Raw genomic sequence first — 20,361 nt, forward strand, 5'->3', positions numbered from 1 at the left:
TTAGCCCACAGGTATGACACATGGCAGCCACACTCTGCTCTGTGTCACTCACTTATATGGGTAGTACACCCAGCTGAAGGTTGTGTTTCCGATGGAGAGTAGATCCACACTATTGGATAATAACCAGTCAGCCAATGGGATTTTACCCATGCTGTGTATTAGAAGACACCAAAAAGGGACGGAATGGATAAGAATGTGGGTCTCTATAATCTAAAAAGGAGAGGACCTTTATGAGTTCCAAATAAAACTGAGGAGTGGGGCTTATTTTTTCATTTTCACTCCTGAATGCATGCATGTAATAAGTCATGTACTGAAGACCATCTTCCTTACCAGGGTTTAATGATTGAGACTGTATTCTGAGAGGCATTAGGGCATCATTAACTCCAGGACTTCCTAACACAGGAATCTTTTTAATCACCCCATCTAAATGCATGCTTCCTACTATCCAGGCCTGGGGGCCAGAGATGTAGTACAGCAGGTAAGGCACATGCTTTGCATGCAACTGATCCAGGTTCAATTTCCAGCATCCCCTGAGCCTGCCAGAAGTGATCCCTGAGTACAAAGGCAGGAGTAAACTCTGAACACCATTGGGTGTGACAATCCCTCTCCTCTGCCAAAAAAAAAACCCAACTATTCCAACCCAGGGAGAACTATTTTCTTGGTCATGGATGTCACCACTCAGCCTATTTCCTCAGGCAGAAGAAAGGAAAGGAATGTTCCTGCCTTGCGCAAAACCCCCTTGGAAAAAAGTTCAAGCAGTACACAGCCAACTTGTATCCAAGTCCTGACTGCAAAGTAATGATCAGAAGCGGGTGGTGGGGGAAGCACTTTATCAGATAAGCCAGAAATAAAAGCGTCCAGTCTATAAAGATGACCTGTAAATTGGCATTTGTAATTGATTCACCCTTGATTTGATGCCCGAGTCCACAGACTTACTAAGCATTGGCTAATAATTCTTGTGTGACCTCACATTTCAGTGTCCACTTTCTCTTCCTAACAACCAGATTCAGTAAGGATGAGCATCCCCATTTATGGGGGAGACGAAGCTCCTCAGCTCCCCAAGGGCACGACTGCCCTCAAAGCTGCTCTGCTTCCCACGGTGCCTGGCCCCATGTCCCTGTATGATGCTGTAGGTGCTGAAGAGCTCCCTGAGGTGTCCCCACTGCAGTGCCCATGGTGGCACATGGACTCAGAGCAAGGAATGTGATGGGGACATGGCACAGGCATGAAGTGACAGGGCCAGTTGAGGGGTGAGGGGTGGAAGCTCAGGCCTGTCCAAACGTGCTGACTACGGGCCCATTAAGGGTGACTAGGAGATAAATTGGAGGGGTAAAGCTGGGGGCCATTCTTGGACCCCAGAATGAGCCTTATGGGAAAGGGAGAGACAGATGGCACCGGTTTTTCCTTGTGACACCTGTCTAGTCTTCCCTGAAAGCCAGAAGTCTCCTCTGTGCCCTTCTCCTTACCCGAGAGAGGGTCAAGATCTGGGGCATAGAAGCATGTTCCATGTCACGCAGGCTGAGTGGCCAGTGAGATCAGACTCGACGTCCAGCTCCCAGACCCATTCCTGTGTGACCAGCATTTCACCCGCTGCTGGGGAAGGGGAAGGCATGCTGGGTCCTGAGTTGTTCCAGAACTGAATGACATCACTTGAGATAGCTGAAATAGAGATGCTCAAGGCCGGGAAGGGTTCGTGTGTGTATATGCTGTGACTCCAGACACTTCTCTTCTTAGACATGGGCACTGCCTGCCACTGTCCTTGTTCTCAGGACACATGCTCACATACATCACGTATCTCTATAGACACATAGAGGCACATAGACCCACATCCGTTTTCTAAGCCCTTCTGTGTGCTAAAGCAAACAGATCATCCCTATCACCCGGGTGGCCACACTGAGTCCCAAGGTTCTCTGGAAGGGTTCATGGAGGTTACTTGGCCTCCACCCTCAGATGCCCTCAGAGATGCCCAGAGTCCCATCTAGGCAACTGGCTCCCCTGCTGTTAACACCCCTTAGCTCTTCAAGCCTGGATGTTGGGGCTCTGCTCCCCTCAGGAGCCCCCGCTCTGACATTGTGTGACAGGGTCCAGCAAAGTTGTGATTTTCACTTCACTTGCTTCCTGTGTTTTCCACGTGGGTTCTGGACTGACCCCTGGACTCTGAGCAGGACCATTATGGAGAGCGGCTCCCTGGTGAGGAGACACGAGAGCTGGCATGGCAGTGAAACCCCTCAGGAAGGGTCAGAAACCATCAGAACCCCTCAGAAACCGTCTCCGGCCGGTTTCCTTCATGGGACCATCTGCTCACTCTTCTTCTTCACTGGCTATTCTCCTTGCTAGACTCTGGGTTCCTCATGCACCCAAAGGGCAGGAGATTGATGGTGAAATGAAGTTCTTGGTCCATATGAAGTTCTTGGTCCATATTGACTTCTCTCCTCTACCAGAACCCTCGTTTTCTTCTGTAACTCATAACTATCTCGTCAGTCTTGCTCTTGGTTCACATCACATCTCTTTCCTTTCATTCTCCATCTTTAATTCAACAAAAATCAATTTACTCATAATGAGAATATCATCTAACCTGGTAATTTTCGCATTAAAAAACATAGTGAATATATACTAGCAATGGTCCATACCATATGCCCTATAGATGCCGTAGATTTTTGAAGCCTCTGTTAGGTAATACTTTCCTTTATTTATACCGTCATCTAATTTTTAATTTTGTAAGAAATATTTTTATTCATCAATGCTATTTTATGTGTGATTATATTGGAATACATTTAAAATGTCTAAGTATTATGTCTTTACTGCTTATCTTTATAAATCAAAAAAGTATTATTTATGTAGAAAAATAGAAAACAATATGGCTTTAAAAGTTAAGTCTTATTAAATGTGTAAAGTATCAATTTCTGTTCGCTTTGCCCTTTGTGTTTATTCTGTTTGGGGCCCACACGTGGTGATGCTCGAGGGACTGTGTGGCACTGGAGGTCACACGCCCGGCTCTTTGAGTCTCTCCAGCCCTTATGTATACATCTGTGATTAAATGGTGACATCCTTAGTAAAGATGATCTGAAAGGAAAATAGAAACTCAATGCATGGCACTTCCTGTGTGTCCTGGTCAAATCTTGCTCTTGAGCACTCAGCATTTCCCAAGGGTATGAAATGGTGCCCCCTGCAGGAGCACCAGCATTCAGAATAACACGGACCCTCGTGGATCTCTGCCCCCCATTTTCCCAGTGGCAGCAGGGTCTCCTTGACAAAGAATGAAGAGAAAGAGAGGGGAGTCCCCCAACTGGAGCTCAGGGTCCCGGAGGGGTGGGGGTAGGAGCTGGAGACAACACGGGACCCCCCACTGGTTCCTTACAGTGATGTCCAGTTCCCAGATCCTGTGTAAACTTCCCGCCACCTCCTTTCTGAGCTTTTTCTCGGCAGTTGTCCTTTCTAGACTGGTGACAAATTCATTCCCAGTGGACAGCCTGTGTCCCTCGGGAGGAATTTCAGCAGAGTAACTATCTCCTCCACGCAGGAGACGTGGAGCCATGGTCTCTCCCTAGGTGAAAGTCAGCAGCCGCATCTCATTTAGTGTGCTCCTCTGGACCCGGAACTGGGGTCACCTTGTCCATGCCCTTCCTCACCAAGCATGCACTTCTTATGTATTGCAGGACGTCTTCAAGCAAGAGCTAGCTCTCACTAGCAGTCATTGAAACTGTCCAAAATAAGCCACTTTTTCTCTTTCTGTTCCCAAAGAAGACACAAGAGCCCCACGAGTAAGAGGATGGAGTAGTTGATCCGCAGGTATCGCAGCCCCTTGCCCTGCACCGGGCGCTCTGGCTCTCCCTGCAGTCTGCTTCCCCCACCCCTGCTGGGACCCCCAAAACTGGAGTTCACTTTTAATTGGTCACAGATATGAGCTGTTGTGAATATTTGACACCGGGTAGCTATTCTGGTTCACGCTCAAGGATGCCTGTTAAATAATGAACGGGATCATAATTGCCTCCTGGGAGAACAGGGCTGTGAACTCAGCTGTAGCCTCATTCTGCAGCCGAGTGAGAAATGGCAGCACAGAAAATGCTGGAAACAAAACCAGGGGAAGTGGCTCCTATTAAGGACTCAGCCCACCACGGCTTCAGGAGGATGTTTTTCTCAGGATCCTGCCATCATTCCTTAGAACACATCAGTGAAAATTCAAAACCCAAACCCATACTCTGCTGTCTAGGCACCTAATTTTTTGTTTTGTTTTGTTTGGGCTCATCCCTACCTGTGCTCAGGGCTTTCTCCTGGCCCTGTGGTCAGGGATCACTCCTGGCAGGCTCGGGAATCGTATGGGATGCTGTAGATCAAACCCAGGTCAGCCACGTGCCAGGCATGTGCCTTCCCCTCTATACTATCTCTTTAGTCCCTGTGCAGCAAATTATTAAACATCAATATTTTCTCCAGGTGGGCTTGAGAATTGGCTTGTTTTTCCTTCACACTATACTGATCTTTTCATTCATAAGTATCTTCTCTCAAAACTAAGTCTAACTTATGAGGAGGGGAGGGATGAAGCAGGGGAAAAAAACCTTCATTAAAATCAAGCCTGTTAAATTTTGTGATTCAGACCAGGAAGCAAAAAGGCAGGAGAACCCTGACACCCTTGACTCTGGGTTCAGGTCAGCATCTTCTTACCTGACAGAACCAGGTGATAGACTAGAGGTGTCCTGCCTTTTCATAGCTGAGGGCAAGGCCGAAGACTCCAGGTTTAGATCCTGGGAAAGCTGTAGCTGTGGTTCTTGTCCTAAGAGCAGGGAGGAAGAGTGGGATTCCAGAAGACCGAACCACTCTGTCTGAAGGGACATTTGAGATACCTTCAGTAATGCTTGCATTCAGAAACATAAGGAAATAGAACATAAATTTAAAGGAGGAAAAGAATCCAGAGCTCAAACAAGCACCCACACCCCCTTTCCTTTCTCTTCCCTTCCCCTTTCCTTCCTTTCTTCCTTTTCTCCTCCTTTCTGTTCTTCCCTTGTTCTCCTTCCCTAATTTAAAAGTCCATCTCCTCTTTTTTCAAATCTCTTTTTTCTTGATGTATAACATGATGCTAGATGAACTGAAATGACCACAGCAAATGTAGTCGACATCTGTCACCCTATGCAGTTATAGAATTGCCTTCTTGTGATGAGAAATGTTAAGATCTGTTCTCCTAGAAATTTTGACATATGCAGCTCTGTATGATTACTATCGCCTGCATGCTGTGCAAAGACTCATTCTTCATTTCTTCCTTCTCAGAGTGAACAAGCCAAACCAATTTCATATTCCCTCAAAGTAGTTCACCCCATTTATGCCCTACTCTGGAAGCTTCAGCTGTCGGGATCTAAATAGGTCTGAAAATCTAAGAAGTAAAGTCCCGCGACATTTGATGGTACACACTGTCCACTGGAGCATCTCACATTGAGATGTTGCTAATTTGGCCCTTTCATGAGGAAACCCTTTAGCGCTTGCTTCTAACATACTAATAAGATTTCCAAAGCCTGGGGAAGCACACAATTTCATCTTTGCACAGGCTTTTCTATATGCCAGGTTTATAAACTAAATGGGGAAATTTTTTTACATCTTACGAGACAATGTTTGATCTGATGATCTGGCCTATAAAAGACACGGCACTTAGCAGAGAAAGCTGGACTTAAAGTGAAATATTTAGGGGCATTTTTATTAGGCCCTTAGAAAACCAAGGACCAAGGTAATATTAATTTGGACAATAAAATGCATCATCAGTTGTCTTACAAATCATGAAAGGGTGGCACGCAGTGTGCAAATGTCACTTTGTATGGAATTGGGCATTTTTCCCCTTTCTTGATTAGTGATCTCAGTGAAGGGATTTCAGGAGAGGGATGTGGTACAGCCCATGGTGTGGGGGCTATAGGGATGGTGCTTCACCCCCAACCCTCCCTATGGGTTTCTACCGGATTGCTGCATCTGACCCTTTCCACACCCTTGGCAGTGCTAAAAATAGGAAACCATGAAAGTGAACAGAAAGAGCTATTGTGAAACCCCTTCTCTCCTTTATGTTAGACAAATGATATTAGTGTAGGATTCCCCCAGAGAGAAGTTGCAAGGAGAAACTTGCTGTAGTTAAGCTAGAATTTGGCCTGGTGGCTTGGAGCCTAAGAAGGATGGATACAAAGATTCTCCCTAACCAATGGTCAGAACCCTTTTTTTTTTTGCTAGGAAGATTTTTGTACCCAATAATTATGGCCTTCTGATGTGCAGACATAGAGCTAAGGCTTCATTTGAAGAGCTGCCCAGTCTGACTTACTGAAAATTGCACGCAGGTGCCGTGAGGACAGACAGCATGGAAAATTTTTATTCTTGACTTAGTAACAGGAATAATGCCAACTGAAAATTAATATCATTACCAACTGGCTGGTGGCCAGTTAGCAAAGGTATGTTATTACTTAATATTTTTTTCTGGCATAGTTCTCTAATATATAAAACTTTTTTCAAGAGAACTTGATGAGGTTTTATAAAATTCCTCACTCAACTAATTGAAATGTTTCTCTAAATTTATTTTTAGATGCCCTTTTTTGGGAAGCTGATAATCTATGTTCTATGAGATTTTAGAACACATTTAATGAAAGCAGTTTAATTTCAGACTTTACAACATATTAAATCCTTTTTTTTTGCCTTTCTGCAGATTCTGACTTCACATAGAAATTTTATATGCACTGTTATAATGACTTTTGATGATCATTTTTATACAGTTCAATAGATATTCTTGCTTTCCCTTTTTTCCTTAAGCACATAATACAGTGATTATTATAGGAAAAGTGAAAATACATTAAGCCAAAAGAGAAAATAAAAGTGACTTATAATTTCAATATATAGAAAGGCTACTGCTTATTTTTGTATATTTTTTGTATTTATAAAAAATTTATGTATTTTTGCTATGTATTCTACTTGTCTCTTTTCTTTGTTTCACGTTGCCATTGAAAGTGGCTTCTTTTTCTTTTTCTTTTTTTACAAAAATGGTTTCTTTCTTTAAGGAAAACTAGATCATTCCATACCTATTCCTAGCTACTTTCTGTATGACAAAAAATATTATGACATTAAATCTTCGCAAACATTTTATCACCTACAGAATTTTCCACTGTTAGTGTAGTGGGTTGGCTATTTACATTGTTCCTCAGATCCTTTTGCATTTTTGTGATATTCCCCTTGTCTTTGTACAGGTTAGGCTGCTCCTGTTTAATTTTTAACAGCAGCTTGTTTGAGATATTGGAACCAGAGCAATTTAAGCAAAGGAACACGATCATGGTGTTGGCTCATTTTCGGAGACAGTATCATATATCACCCAGGCTATTAGTTAACTATAATTCATCTGAATGACCCTGAGTCACCTCAGGGGAAGCTGAAGGGAAGCTGTGAACCCTCGAGAAAAAGAAACATCTTTATAAATGACCCCCATAGGAAGTAATGACTTAATCCTGTCTCCGAGGAATGAGTCGTATAAAAAGAAGAAGGGTGGAATATAATTCTTGGCTCCTATGGCTTCAGTGCACATGTGGCAGAGGCATTATACCTCAGGGCATGACTGGTCAGACCACCCTTCATTAAGGTAGGGTTGGAGTGAAATAGGGTGTGCCATGAAAGGAAATTTTCTGTAGCAGTAGCCAAGAAAACGTGTCATGGAGGAATCTTTGAAAGGTCGCTACAGAGAAGGTTGTCACCTCTGAGGAGAGCCAAGGTTCTACATTCTTCTTAAGAAGGCTTCCGGCAATCTAAGGAACAGAGCTTCAAGGAAAACATCCAGGGAGGAGGAGAGGGTGGGATTCAGAGAGAATCAAGAGTGGTCCTGTGAAAGCCCTGAGAAGGGGCCAGAAAGGAAGGACCAGCCAGGCCCAGGCCATTCCAGAGACCGTCTCAGAGGCTGGGAGGAAGTTACCCATGGGAGAGACACATTCCAATGCACAGGGATTCTGGTTCACAGTGTAGACTCATTTCCAAAACGTTTTTAGGTACAGTCAGTAAAAGACAGGGTGCCAGTGCTCCCACTGGCGGTGGCCGGAACGACAGACTCCTGGACTAAGGTCTTCAGGATGTGCCTGTGTTCAGAATAAGTTGACCTCGCAAACCTCACAGGGATGGACTTGGTGGCTGTCCGCCTACAACAGCCTGAGATCAGAAACACTGAATTGCTTGTCAATCCGGAAGTCTGATGGTTGCTTTTCTCCTGGGCTTCTTTCCTTGCTGGTGGTGGCTGCCTTCTGCTCCCTGCCATAGTTCTGCTGGAAGGGTGCTGTCTTTTGTTTTTCACAGAATGTTGATCCAGGTGTGCCTGTACTTGTATTGTAAATGTTTGTGGCGCTGCCTGAAGTTTGTGATGAGGAAGCTGACTGGGAGATGTGAACTTCAGCGAATCTGTTACAGTACCAAGCCGGGGGCTTCTAGAACCATGAAAATCGGTGAGTGTGAAACAAAGAAATAAGCAGAAGGCAGGTGTGGAGGCTGGGTGGGTGTGAGGATACTGTGTTGTCATTGAGTAGAGCAATTGAAAAGCATTCGTAAGGTATAATTTTAAAATGACATTTTTTGTGTGATGTTTTTCACAGAAACATCACTGAGGGATTCAAAAAATAAGGTAAGTAAAATATTTCTTTGCTTTCCAGAAACTCTTCACATGGAGGCTTTGCTCCATCATTGAACATTAACAAGTTTGAGTTGCAAAATATACCATTGCCTACAAAAAGTAGTGCAAATGGAGAAGAAAAATAATAATACTTTTGACAATAGAACAGCCACTATATGTGGAATTTTAGGCAGACTTAGAAGCAATTATTATTTTATTATTGACTTGATCTTCTTATCCATTTCCAAATCAAAAAATAAATATTTCTTAAAAATAAAAATAGAGTTGGGGCCAGAGAGATAGTACATTGGGTAGCACACTTGCCCTGCATGGAACTGACGGGGTTTTATCCTCACCACCTCAGATGGTCCCCTGAGCCTGCCAGGAGTGATCTCTGTCCACAGAGCCAGCAGTCAACCCTGAGCACTGCTGGGTGGAGCCCCAAAACAAAATCAAAGCATACAAAAAGAGCAGTATTAACTTTGGTATTTTGCCAATAGTCACATAATATAAACTTTTGCTGAAGAGTTTCCAAGAAACTTAAAGTATCCAATATGCTTGGGGTTTGGTTGTTGTTGTTTGTTGGGGTTTTGCTTGTTTCTTTTGTTTTGGATTTTGGTTTTTGGGTCACACTCAGCAGTGCTCAGAGCTTACTCCTGGCTCTGCACTCAGAGATCACTCAGGTCAGTGCTTAGGGGACCAAATGGGAAGCCAAGGATTGAACCCAGGCCAGCTACGCACAAGACAAGCGCCCTCCCTGCTGTACTATCATTCTGGCTCCATTATGCTAGTTTTTATGACACATCGTTAAACATGCACAAAGAGAAAAACTTGGTTTTCCCAAATATTCTTAATTTTACATTAATTTCAATACCCTTAAAACTGTCCCTCAACCATGATGGTTAAAAAAATAAAGAATATTTGTGCTTATTCTGAAAAAAATAAAATAAAATAAAATAAAATAAAACTGTCCCTCAACAGATTTCACTAAATCATAGACACAATGGCCATTAAAATGGGATCTATATATGTTGGATTAAAAAAAGAGAGAGATGGGTCAGGCAGATATATAGTCCAAAGGATTTGTGTGCTTCCTTTGCATGTGGAAGCCCTGGTTTCAATCCACCATGGGGCCCTCGAAACCCACTTGGTATGATCCAAAATCCAAAAGGGAAAAAACTAAAACAGATCTTTATAAGCAGCCTGACACAGATGAAAATGGACTTTCTAAGACTTCTTATGTTAATTGCCTTAATCAGAAAAGTTGCACTTCCTCCATTTTGAAAAATGTTAGATTTAATAGAATGTAAATACCAAACCAAATTTTGCTTTGAGTTTAGATTAGTTCAGTGTCTGCACATGCCCCTGTAAACAGATACTTGCCGCTCCTATTAAAAAGACCAGGCCTGGGGCTGGAGCAATAAAACAGCGGGTAGGGAATTTGCCTTGAACGCGGCCAATCCAGGTTTGATCCCCAGCATCCCATAGGGCCCCCTGAGCACCTCCAGCAGTAATTCCTGAGTGCAGGGCCATAAGTAACCCCCGTGCATTGCTGGGTGTGACCCAAAAAGCCAAAAATAAAATAAAAGACCAGGCCTGTGTTGGCACATTATATGACTGAAATCCAATCATGAACAACTCTGTAACTATGTTTCTCATGGTGATTCGATTAAAAAATAAATAAGATATTCAAATATTAGAAAAAGAAATAAAAGGCTAGAGTGCCACCAAGGCTGGCAGCAGAATTGATGGAAATGTGTCTTCCAGTTGTTGCAGACTGCAGTGAGTGTTCACCCGGATGCTATCGAGAAGACCATAGAAGACATCATGGAACTGAAAAAAATCAACCCTGACATAAACCCACAGTAAGATCTTGTGTATTCTGCTATAGACACAGAGCGCATGTGGATCGGCCTATTCCTGTACCTATTCCCTTCATCCTTCCCATTCTGCTATGCACTGTCCCGCATGTGCTCACTCTCCTCCCCTGTCCCCCAAAACCAAGGCTGGTGTCATCACTTTTAGGTAGTGAAGAAAAACAGGTGCATTTCTCAGGTATGAGAATAGCAGCCACTTTTTAGCCTTTTTATGACCTATGCTCAAGAGCCTGAAATACGTGGAGAGTTTGCTGGCAGCTCTTGCTATGGGAAGATGAAGTAAGGGGCACCCACTCAGCATCCACGGGTCATAGGACGCCCATGTTCTATACTCATAGTCAGAGCACATATGGTCAAGCTGGTCTGCTCCTTTGAGAGTCTGGATCTGCTCCCTTGAGAGTCTTGGTCTGCTCCTTCAGACCGTGAAAGGCTGGTGTACTGGGAGCCAGCTCTTGTCAAGCGAACAGATGTGTGGGAGAGAGAGGTGGGTTTGAATACGAAGACGTTAGAACTTGGTAATTTAGTCTACTCACACTGAAAGTATTAAAATGCATTTGGCAGCATGACATTTAAAAAGCTTTATTGTTCCCATCAGGTATGGAATTTCTCAGTAAAATCTGGGACAAAGGATATTGTAGAATAAATTGTGCATGCAGATATATTTAGAAGTGATTTAGGTAAGTGACAATCAAATGCCTTTGAGATGTGCAGACACGGATGTTATCCTCGAGAAAGGCTCTTAATTGCAGCCATTGAGAAAATGTCCAGTGTGCTTTGCACAGACCTACCTGGATTCTAAGAATTAGCTCACTGGCGCTCAGTTCAAAACTCCATTTCCATCTCTCGCCACAGTATTAGCTACTCCAGCTATTTATTTATTTATTTATTTTTGCTTTTAACTCCTGGCTCATGCACTTAGAAATTACTCCTGGCGGTGCTCGGGGGACCATATGGGAAGCAGGGAATCAAACCCCGGTCAACCGCTTGCAAGGCAAACGCCCTACCCGCTGTGCTATCTCTCCAGCCCCACCACTCCAGCTCTTGATCGACCTTCTCCTTATGCAGCCATCAAAGGTTGATTATTTTGTGCAGTGTCTTTTTGAAACTTGCTGACATATTTTATTCCTCTGGGAAGGGGATGAGAAGGCATTTCATTTTCAATTAAATTGAATTAAAAGTCAAAGACCAGTGCTTAGATGAGTTATAATCATGTGTAGAGATTAGTTTAGATTTTAATAAGTCTTTCAAATTTGTTTCCTTTAATTTGAAACCTTTTTTGTGGCTAGCTATTCTTTTTCACTTCTTTTAGGGGAGAAAAATCCTTATAGGGATTGGTATGTGTTTCCACACTCTAATTTAAAGCTTTTTGCCCAGATTGTAGCTTTTCCCCCCAACATGTAGTTTTGTTAAATTATATCATTTTCTATCTGGGGATGTATTTCAGTGATAGAGCACATGCTTGTCATGTATTAGTCCCTGAATTTGATCCCTGTCACCAAAACAACAGCAACAATAAAAACTAAATGAAAAATTAGATTTCTGGGAAGAAAAGAAAAATGAGTGAGGAATGAGATAAATATTTTTAGTTTATCAAACCATGACTACATTCAAACAAACAAACAAACACCATCCTCCCGTTGTTTATCAATTTGCTCGAGCGGGCCCAGTAACATCTCCATTTTGAGACTTGTTGCTACTGTGTTTGGCATATTGAATATATGCAGGCAAGATACTCTCAGTAGCTTGCCCGGCTCTCTGAAAGGGGCGGAGGAATCAAACCCAGCTCGGCCAGGCCGGCTGTGCGCAAGGCAAACACCCTACCATTGTGTTATCGCTCCAGCCCCGTAATTAAACTTAACATATTTTAATCATTTTCTTCAACTTCTGCTTATGGTTGTGGGAAGTGTTAGAACAGAGGGGAAAGTATTGGTTCTCCTCGTCTCCTCCTCATTAATTCTCCCCGTCTTCACCCGTTCCAAATTAGCTCTCTTCATTTTGACTTTCTGGGTGACCAGGTGCCACTATAAATAAATATTCCTTTCCTAAATTTAAACACATCTTAGAACTTTGGCACTATGATTGAAAAAATAATTCTTAGGGCCATTTAGTTAAATATTTGATTTTATTTCAGTTTATTATTCTGAGTTACCTGACTTCATGTTTGTATTAAGTATACAATCCTAGATATAATGGTCTAATGCACTCAACTTTAGATTTAACTCTAGGTATCATATATGCTGCCTCCCCCAAAAATGACTTTGAGTTTGTCATCACTGTCACTGTCACTGTCCTCCCGTTGTTCATTGATGTGCTCGAGCAGGCCCAGTAACATTGTGAGACTTGTTACTGTGTTTGGCCTATCGAATACATCACGGGGAGCTTGCCAGGCTTTGCTGTGCAGGCGACAGAATTATAATAAAACACCGCAGAGAACTGTTCCAATTTAGTGAGTGAATTAGCAATTGGAGTAGATTGGACAGTTAATTTTGGGTTGAACCCTTTGACTTTGTAAGCACATTTTACACATGACTATAAAAAGAACAGGAATAAATAAGTCTTAAAAATCCCTTTTAGGCTTTAAGATGTCATCCCACAATTCTAGGAGGAAAAGATATCAGATAGTGATTCACTTTTTAAACACGATCGGGTCAGGCTGGAGTGATAGTATAGCAGGTAGGGCCTTTGCCTTGCATGCAGCTGACCTGGGTTTGATCACCAGCATCTCATATGATCCCCCAGCATCACCAGGAGTAATTCCTGAGTGTAGAGCCAGGAGTAACACCTGAGCATCGCTGGGTGTGACCTGAAAAGCAAAAAAAAAAAAAAATCAGGTCAGGGCATTGCCAGGAGCAGTCCTGGAGCCCTATGGCACTGGTCCAAGGGTCTTGGCACCCACTTCAAAGACCAGCCAGCATCTCCCGCCTCAAATTCGTGCACTCAAGCCCCTGCTTGACTGGCTGAGAACACAGAAGCCCCCACCTGAGTCCAGCTTGGGATGCCCATAAGAAAATGAAAAAGGAAAAGCAGTGTTGTTGATAACTCCTTAAACAGCTGCCTGTTTAGTTAACATGTAAGATTGAACCCCGTCTTCACCTTCTGTGTGGTAGGCAGGAGAGAGAGCCTTTTGCTTGTAAACTGAGGCAGTGCTTCATGAGTTCCTTGAGCCATATTGCTCTCTGTTGGGTGGTTGGTTTAAGGGGACCAAGACTCAAAGTGTCTGCTCAGAGACGGAGCAAATTAGCAAAACATCTCAACACCAAGCCCTGTGTGAGAAAATGGAGAGAACCAACCCTGAAGATGAACCAGGAAGAAAGCACTGCTATTTGACAGTAAAGAGGCAGGACGGGGGGGAGGGGAACAAGTGGGCATGCTCCTTGAAGCCTTTCTGATACACCCACCATCAAGGGCCAGCTGGTCCCCCAAGAACATAGTCTCACCTCTCTATTCTACCTCTTGTCCTTAAATCACCAGCGTACAGCATGCTCTTGGTTGCTAAGCCCTATTGTTGCAACCCAGCTTAAGGAAAGTCCAGAATGGGGAGAATCTATCCGAGTTCCACAGCTGTCAGAAGTAAGCTTTTCGTGAACTGACGCATCCCCATGAAGTCCTCAGGGGCATGTCATTCGAACAAGCTCTGGGGCCTGTTTCACATGAACAAATGCAAAGGACATGTTGGCTTTCCCTCATGTGTGTTTCTTTCTGTGCCTTAGGTTGGGCATCTCCCTTCAAGCCTGCCTCCTGCAAATTGTTGGTTACAGAAACCTGATTGCAGAAGTGGAAAAACTGCGCAGAGAACCGTACGACTCTGAAAATCCGCAGCATGAAGAAATGCTTCTGAAAGTGAGTCCTGGAGCATGGGGTGGCCATCACTTGGGTCAGCACCTGCTGTGTGCCAGGCAGTGCATAGCTGGGCATGACAGAGGCAGAGAAAAATGAAACACAAAGTCCTAGAACTGACTGGGAAAGTTCACTTTAAAAAAAATTGAGGGGCTGGAGCAATAGCACAGCGGGTAGGGCGTTTGCTTTGCACGCGGCCGACCCAGGTTCAATTCCCAGCATCCCATATGGTCCCCTGAGCACCGCCACGGGTAATTCCTGAGTGCAGAGCCAGAAGTAATCCCTGTGCATCACTGGGTGTGACCAAAAAAAAAAAAAAGCAAAAAAAAATGAGATTCTTTTTACGCATGGCCCTTCAGGAAAGCCCACTTTTCTTTTGGTTCTGATGTTGGAGCTGGAAATTCCACGAGAAAATTCAAGGGAGGAGTTGAATGTAATTCCAATTTTCTTTCATAACCTGGAGCAGTCTCCTAGGGGATTTCTGTGCACTGTCACACTTGGTTCAGGTTTAAATTGTTTAACTGTGTTGAAAGCCAATAAAAGAAATAGCATTCGTCAAAGAGTGACCTGGGGTTTCCATTTATTCCTTTCGATAGACATCAAAGAAGATGAAGTTGGTTGCTGCTTCAGCAATAGCTCTCTTGGGAAATTATGCAAGATCTTAATGCTGATTATTTATTCATGTAACTTGGAGAGTATTAGAGGAGGAAGGAAAGGTTTATGTCTGGTATGTTAAAAATGGTTGGGAAGAATAACATGCAGTTATAAATACTCCTCTGGCTTTCAGAGAAAAATTTTAAAGATCTTATATGCTGTGAGAGTATGTTTAGAACTATTACCTCAGAATACTGATGCTTGGGTTAGAAAATTGAGATCAACCTCCAGTATCTGAAATGCTTTATAAATTCTAAAATGAGGTGCTTCTTACGATGGATTGCTTCCTTGTCCTTTCCTAGAACTCAGAAAGACAATAACAGTAACAAAGCTGGAAGAAAACCTTTATTTAGCCACCTTCACTTTATTTGTATGGAAGAATGTCAATAGAAGCTGTAATTTTTTAAATGTGTTCTGTGTGTCTTTGCGAGAAGGTGGGTGTGTTTTGGTGTATAGGAGTACTTAAGTCGGTGAGTCATTCGCCTCTACTAACTAGTACTCGAGTCAATATGAATCATTAAAAGTTTAAAAAAAAAACTTCATTCTTCACTCTAGTTTTCTTCTCTTCCACTCCTAACCTACTGACTGGGCTTTGCTTGCCCTTTCCTGCCCTTTCCCCTTATTTTCTGATCGATGTAGTGGAATTCAATGAAAGGCCTAAGGTGGGAAATAAGAGGCGAGCGAAAGAGAAGAGAGGAGAAAGAATTAGCAGAAGGCTAACCGACAGACATGGAGAGTTTGGACCCTGGCATGGGTGTCTGTAGCACTGTATCACTGTCTTCCCGTTGTTCATCGATTTGCTCAAGCGGGCACCAGTAACATCTCCATTATGAAACTTGTTACTGTTTTTGGCATATCAAATATGCCATGGGGAGCTGGCCAGGCTTTGTCACGCAGGCGGGATACTCTCAGTAGCTTACCAGGCTCTCTGAGAGGGGCAGAGGAATCGAACCCAGGTTGGCCACATGCAAGGCAAATGCCCTACACCCTGTGCTATCACTCCAGCCTGCTGTCACTCCAGTCTATTGTCATATAATCCAGTGCTTTGATTTGTAAAATAGATGATTAGTGCCAGTACTTCTACTTACTGTTTGTGGGATAAAATACAAAGTCTGCAAAGCCATGGAGTAATCCGCCTGGTACTTATCTCGGCTATTCTTGCGTGTTAGTCTCCTATTTTGTTACTTTATGTTACCCAGATGAATGCAATCTTTCTATGTCTATCCCTCTCTTTCTGACTCATTTCACTTAGCATGATACTTTCCATGTAGTACCACTTGTATGTAAATTTCATGGCTTCATCTTTTATGGCTTTGAGGACAACCACACACGCTAGGGGAAAAGGCAGCTCAGACAGAGAAGGGAGCACCAAATAAAGGGTGTTGGGAGGTTCCTCTCAGGATGGGAAATGCGTGATGAGAGTAGACCATAGTCCGAACAAGATTGCCACTCAATATCTCTTTCGCAAACCACAGCACTCAAAAGGAGAGAGATAACAAAAGGGAATGCCCTGCCACAGTGGTAAGGTGGGATAGGGGATGGGGGAAGGGGGGTGGAAGGGACACTGGGACTGGTGGTGGTGGAGAATGGGCACTGGTGGAGGGATGGGTATTCGATCATTGTATAACTGAAACCCAAGCACAAAAATTTGTAAGTCTATAACTGTACCTCATGGTGTTTCACTAATAAAAATTAAAGGAAAAAAATTTCCATCACAATTTCTGATAGATGGGGAGAGAATAAAGTCCCTTGAAAACCAAAAAAAAAAAATACAAAGTCTGCCAGGGTGACAGTCTAACCAAGATAAAAACATCACTCTATGTTCAAGTAGCTCTGCCCATTCAAATGGACGATTCTGCTAAAGCCTCCTCCTCTCTTCTCTTATTTGAATAATCTCTTATTCTCTTATTTGGGGTTCATGCCTAAGATAACCTTTTATGAATCACAATTCTTTTGGTTAATATTTTTGTTAGTCTTATATTTTATATCTGCTAGCTATGTGAAAATTCCCTACCCAAAAAAATATATTTATGTATTGTTGTTGTGTTGAACTTTAAAATCTATAACTAATGGGATAAGCCATTTAAAAGTTGAAATATAGATATTATCCATGGTGGTGGAAAATGGGCACTGGTGGAGGGATGGGTATCTGATCATTGTATAATTGAAACCAAAGCACAAAAAATTGTAAATCTACAACTTAAAAAAAATAAAATAAAATAAAGGGGGAAAAAAAATACAAAGAATGCAAAAAAAAAAAAGTTGAAATATATCTGGGACTGGGGAAATAGTGCAGTGGGAAAGGCACTTGCCTTGCACACAACTATCCCGGGTTCAATACCCAGAGTCACGTATGACCCTGAGTACTATCAGAACTGAATTATAATTCATTTCCAAAGGTAAATTAACTCCTTTTTAACTAAATTAATCTTTTACCTCCTTGGTTAGGTTGACTCCTAGTACTTAGTACTTATATGCATCAGTTTGCACATAAAAAGAAATTTATATGAAATTTATGTGAAATATGTGCATTGATTTTGTAGCCTGCTATTTTATTATCTAGGTTTATAATTTCCAGGAGTTTTTTGATGGAGTCATTAACTTTTTGCAAAGGACATTTGTGTGTGTATGTGTGTTTGTGAGTATGTGTCTCTGTGTGTGTGTCTTTGTGTGTGTGTATCAACAGGCTAATTTTCTCTCTTGTCCCCAGTTATGGACACTTTTGAAGCCTAATACACCGCTGGAATCTAGGGTTTCTAAGCAATGGTGTGAAATTGGTTTTCAAGGTGATGATCCTAAAACAGATTTTCGAGGAATGGGCCTTCTGGGACTATACAATTTGCAGTAAGTAAAACGAAGAATGGTTCGATATTGACATAAGAGATTTGTTTTTAAAGATCCATGAAGGCTGCCAAAATAAAAGGAAAGTAATAATAGCTTTGAAAATGTTATGAACCCAAATTACTTACTTCTCAGGAAATTCAAATATTTTCTGGAGGCTTCTATAAAGTGGATTTTGGAACTAATAATTCAGTTTTTCCATTGCAGTGGAAAAAGACCGTATTATTGGTAGTTTTTTAATATAAAAATTTTAAGCATATACAGAAACTGAGATTGTAAGAAAATCTTCTGCTAAACACAAAGCTTCCATAATTAACAAGCTCTGGAAACCTTGTTGGGGGTAGAAGTACGCCAGAGGGAAGCCCTGCACTGATGCTCATCACACCCTCACCTTTCCCTGCATTGTCCTAAAACATCCGTGTTCTCTCCCAAACACCTTTTCAGTGCCAGTGTGTTCTAATCCAGCCCATACTATGTCAGTACCCTGCAATTCGCTGCTATGTCCCTCATCCGTTTCAGTAGAATGACCGCCCTCTCCTCCTCTTCCCTCCCCTGTCATCAACTAGGAAAAGATTTCAGGTCAATTGCAGTAAGAGCTCCCAGGGTCTGGATTTGTGTTGGCATTTGTACCACCCCCAAGTGTACCCCAAATGGGAAGTATCAGGAAGACTTGAAGAGGGCTCATAGGAGACCTCTCCTAGGTCTCTGAGAGACTGCTGCGTCCCTCTGAGCAGTGGGGTCCCCTCCACCCTGCATCTTATCATTCCTCTTCTCGGAGCATCCCTGAGCTCAAGGAACTTAGTTAAATGTACATACAGTTAACTGTGTAGAACTATTTTTCCAGTTCTGTTTTTCTTCCACAATTATCTGGAATTCTGTTGCTGACTACAATTACTTGACTTCTTTAAAATAAAGGTAGAACAGATGCTCCATCAAATAAGTTGCCAGATTTCATTGGTGGGGGATTGGTTTGCTGATTTCCTTGTTGGAGGTTATAAGACCTTCGTGGATCCACTGCTATTTTATTTATTTTTTTTTACATTTTTGCTACATTATTTTATTTTTTATTGCCAACTTTTTAAAAAATTTATTTATTTATTTATTGAATCACCATGGGAAAGGTTACAAAGCTTTCAGGTTTAGGTCTCAGTCATGCAAATATCAAGCACATTTCCCTTTACCAAAACTTATTTTTTACCATGAAGAACCCCAATAAAATCCCACCCCCCACCCCTCCCAGTCCCTGTGGGGCAGATGAATTCTAGTTAACACTCTATCTGCTTTGATTAGATTCATTGTTTCAATAAAAGATTCACCACTATTATTTAGAGTTTACCCCCCCACCCCCAAATCAGACATGCTGACAAAGCATTGTGAAGTGATTTGCTTTCTACAGCTGGGTTCAAGAATTATATGTTGGTTTTGGATTTCTGCTATTTTACTTTCCACTGCTATTTTAAATATCATTTTAATTGCCTGTGATGGTATTATGATCAACTTATTATGCTCATTTTTTATTTTTAAATTTGAATTGTTGCTGTCATTGTTTTCTAAGAAAATTATTTTCTTAGCCAGCTGTCATGCCCTTGGGTACTGTCATATTGGTGAGGAGAGCTGTCTCTTCTTAGAGTCACACTCAGTCCTTTGTGATGGCATTCGTTTTCCCTACTCTTTGCCTTTCTTGTAATTTCAGAAAGCTTAACAATCACGTCCACTGTGATTTTTCCATCTTCTCAATGAATGTTTTAGATACTACATTATTATATAGTATGAACTCTCATAAAAGGTAGATTTTAGGGCTGGAGAGACAGTTTGGGGGTTAAGGGACTTGCCTTGCCTGTGGACAATCCTGGTTTAAATCCCAAAAACAGATTGTCCTTCTCTCTCAGAAGAGAGCATAAAATGTCTCACCATAGCCATGTTGCCAGACCCACGCCAGACTGTTTCATTCTGGACACCCCAGAGGGGTCAGGTAAGGCTCTCCCCACCCCAAGGAACTCAGTCCCAGCATCTGAAAACCTCCAGGACTCAACCACTGCCATGCTCATGGCCGCTCTCCACATACTCAGGCCAAGCCTCACCCATGAGTCAACCTATTCCTGTCCAACCTAGTCCAAGTATGACATTTCATACCTCACACGACTCATACTCCAAGACTAGTATACCACATTTAATGGAGTTTAAAGTAGAAGGAACAAATATTAGAGGGAAATATATTCCTACATATATATAAATACATATATATCACTGTCACTGTCCTCCCATTGTTCATCAATTTGCTTGAGCAGGTCCAGTAACATTGTGAGACTTATTGTTACTGTGTTTGGCATATCAAATACGTCATGGGTAGCTTTCCAGCCTTACCATGTGGGGGACATACTCTCGTTACTCTTGATAGCTTACATACATATGTGTACATATACATATACATATACATATACATATACATATACATATACACAGATATATGTATATGTAAGCTTATACTCTGGTATACTCCGGCAGCCGAAGACCTCCAGAACCAGCCACCACCATGCTGAGGCCACTCTCCACATG

General features: G+C 42.3%; 1 protein-coding gene across 1 annotated transcript in view; it reads left to right on the forward strand.

Annotated features, from left to right (window-relative positions):
* ELMOD1 (ELMO domain containing 1) overlaps nt 1-20,361 on the forward strand; it is a 59,206-nt gene that overhangs the window by 27,201 nt on the left and 11,644 nt on the right. Inside the window, exons 3-7 of the mRNA XM_056114967.1 lie at nt 8,287-8,432; nt 8,580-8,608; nt 10,364-10,461; nt 14,184-14,313; nt 17,675-17,808. Coding sequence (XP_055970942.1) covers nt 8,287-8,432; nt 8,580-8,608; nt 10,364-10,461; nt 14,184-14,313; nt 17,675-17,808 — 537 coding nt within the window. The remainder of the gene's footprint in view (nt 1-8,286; nt 8,433-8,579; nt 8,609-10,363; nt 10,462-14,183; nt 14,314-17,674; nt 17,809-20,361) is intronic.

The sequence above is a fragment of the Sorex fumeus genome, unplaced genomic scaffold (assembly GCF_029834395.1).
Source record: "Sorex fumeus unplaced genomic scaffold, SorFum_2.1 ptg000028l, whole genome shotgun sequence".
Taxonomy (NCBI): domain Eukaryota; kingdom Metazoa; phylum Chordata; class Mammalia; order Eulipotyphla; family Soricidae; genus Sorex; species Sorex fumeus.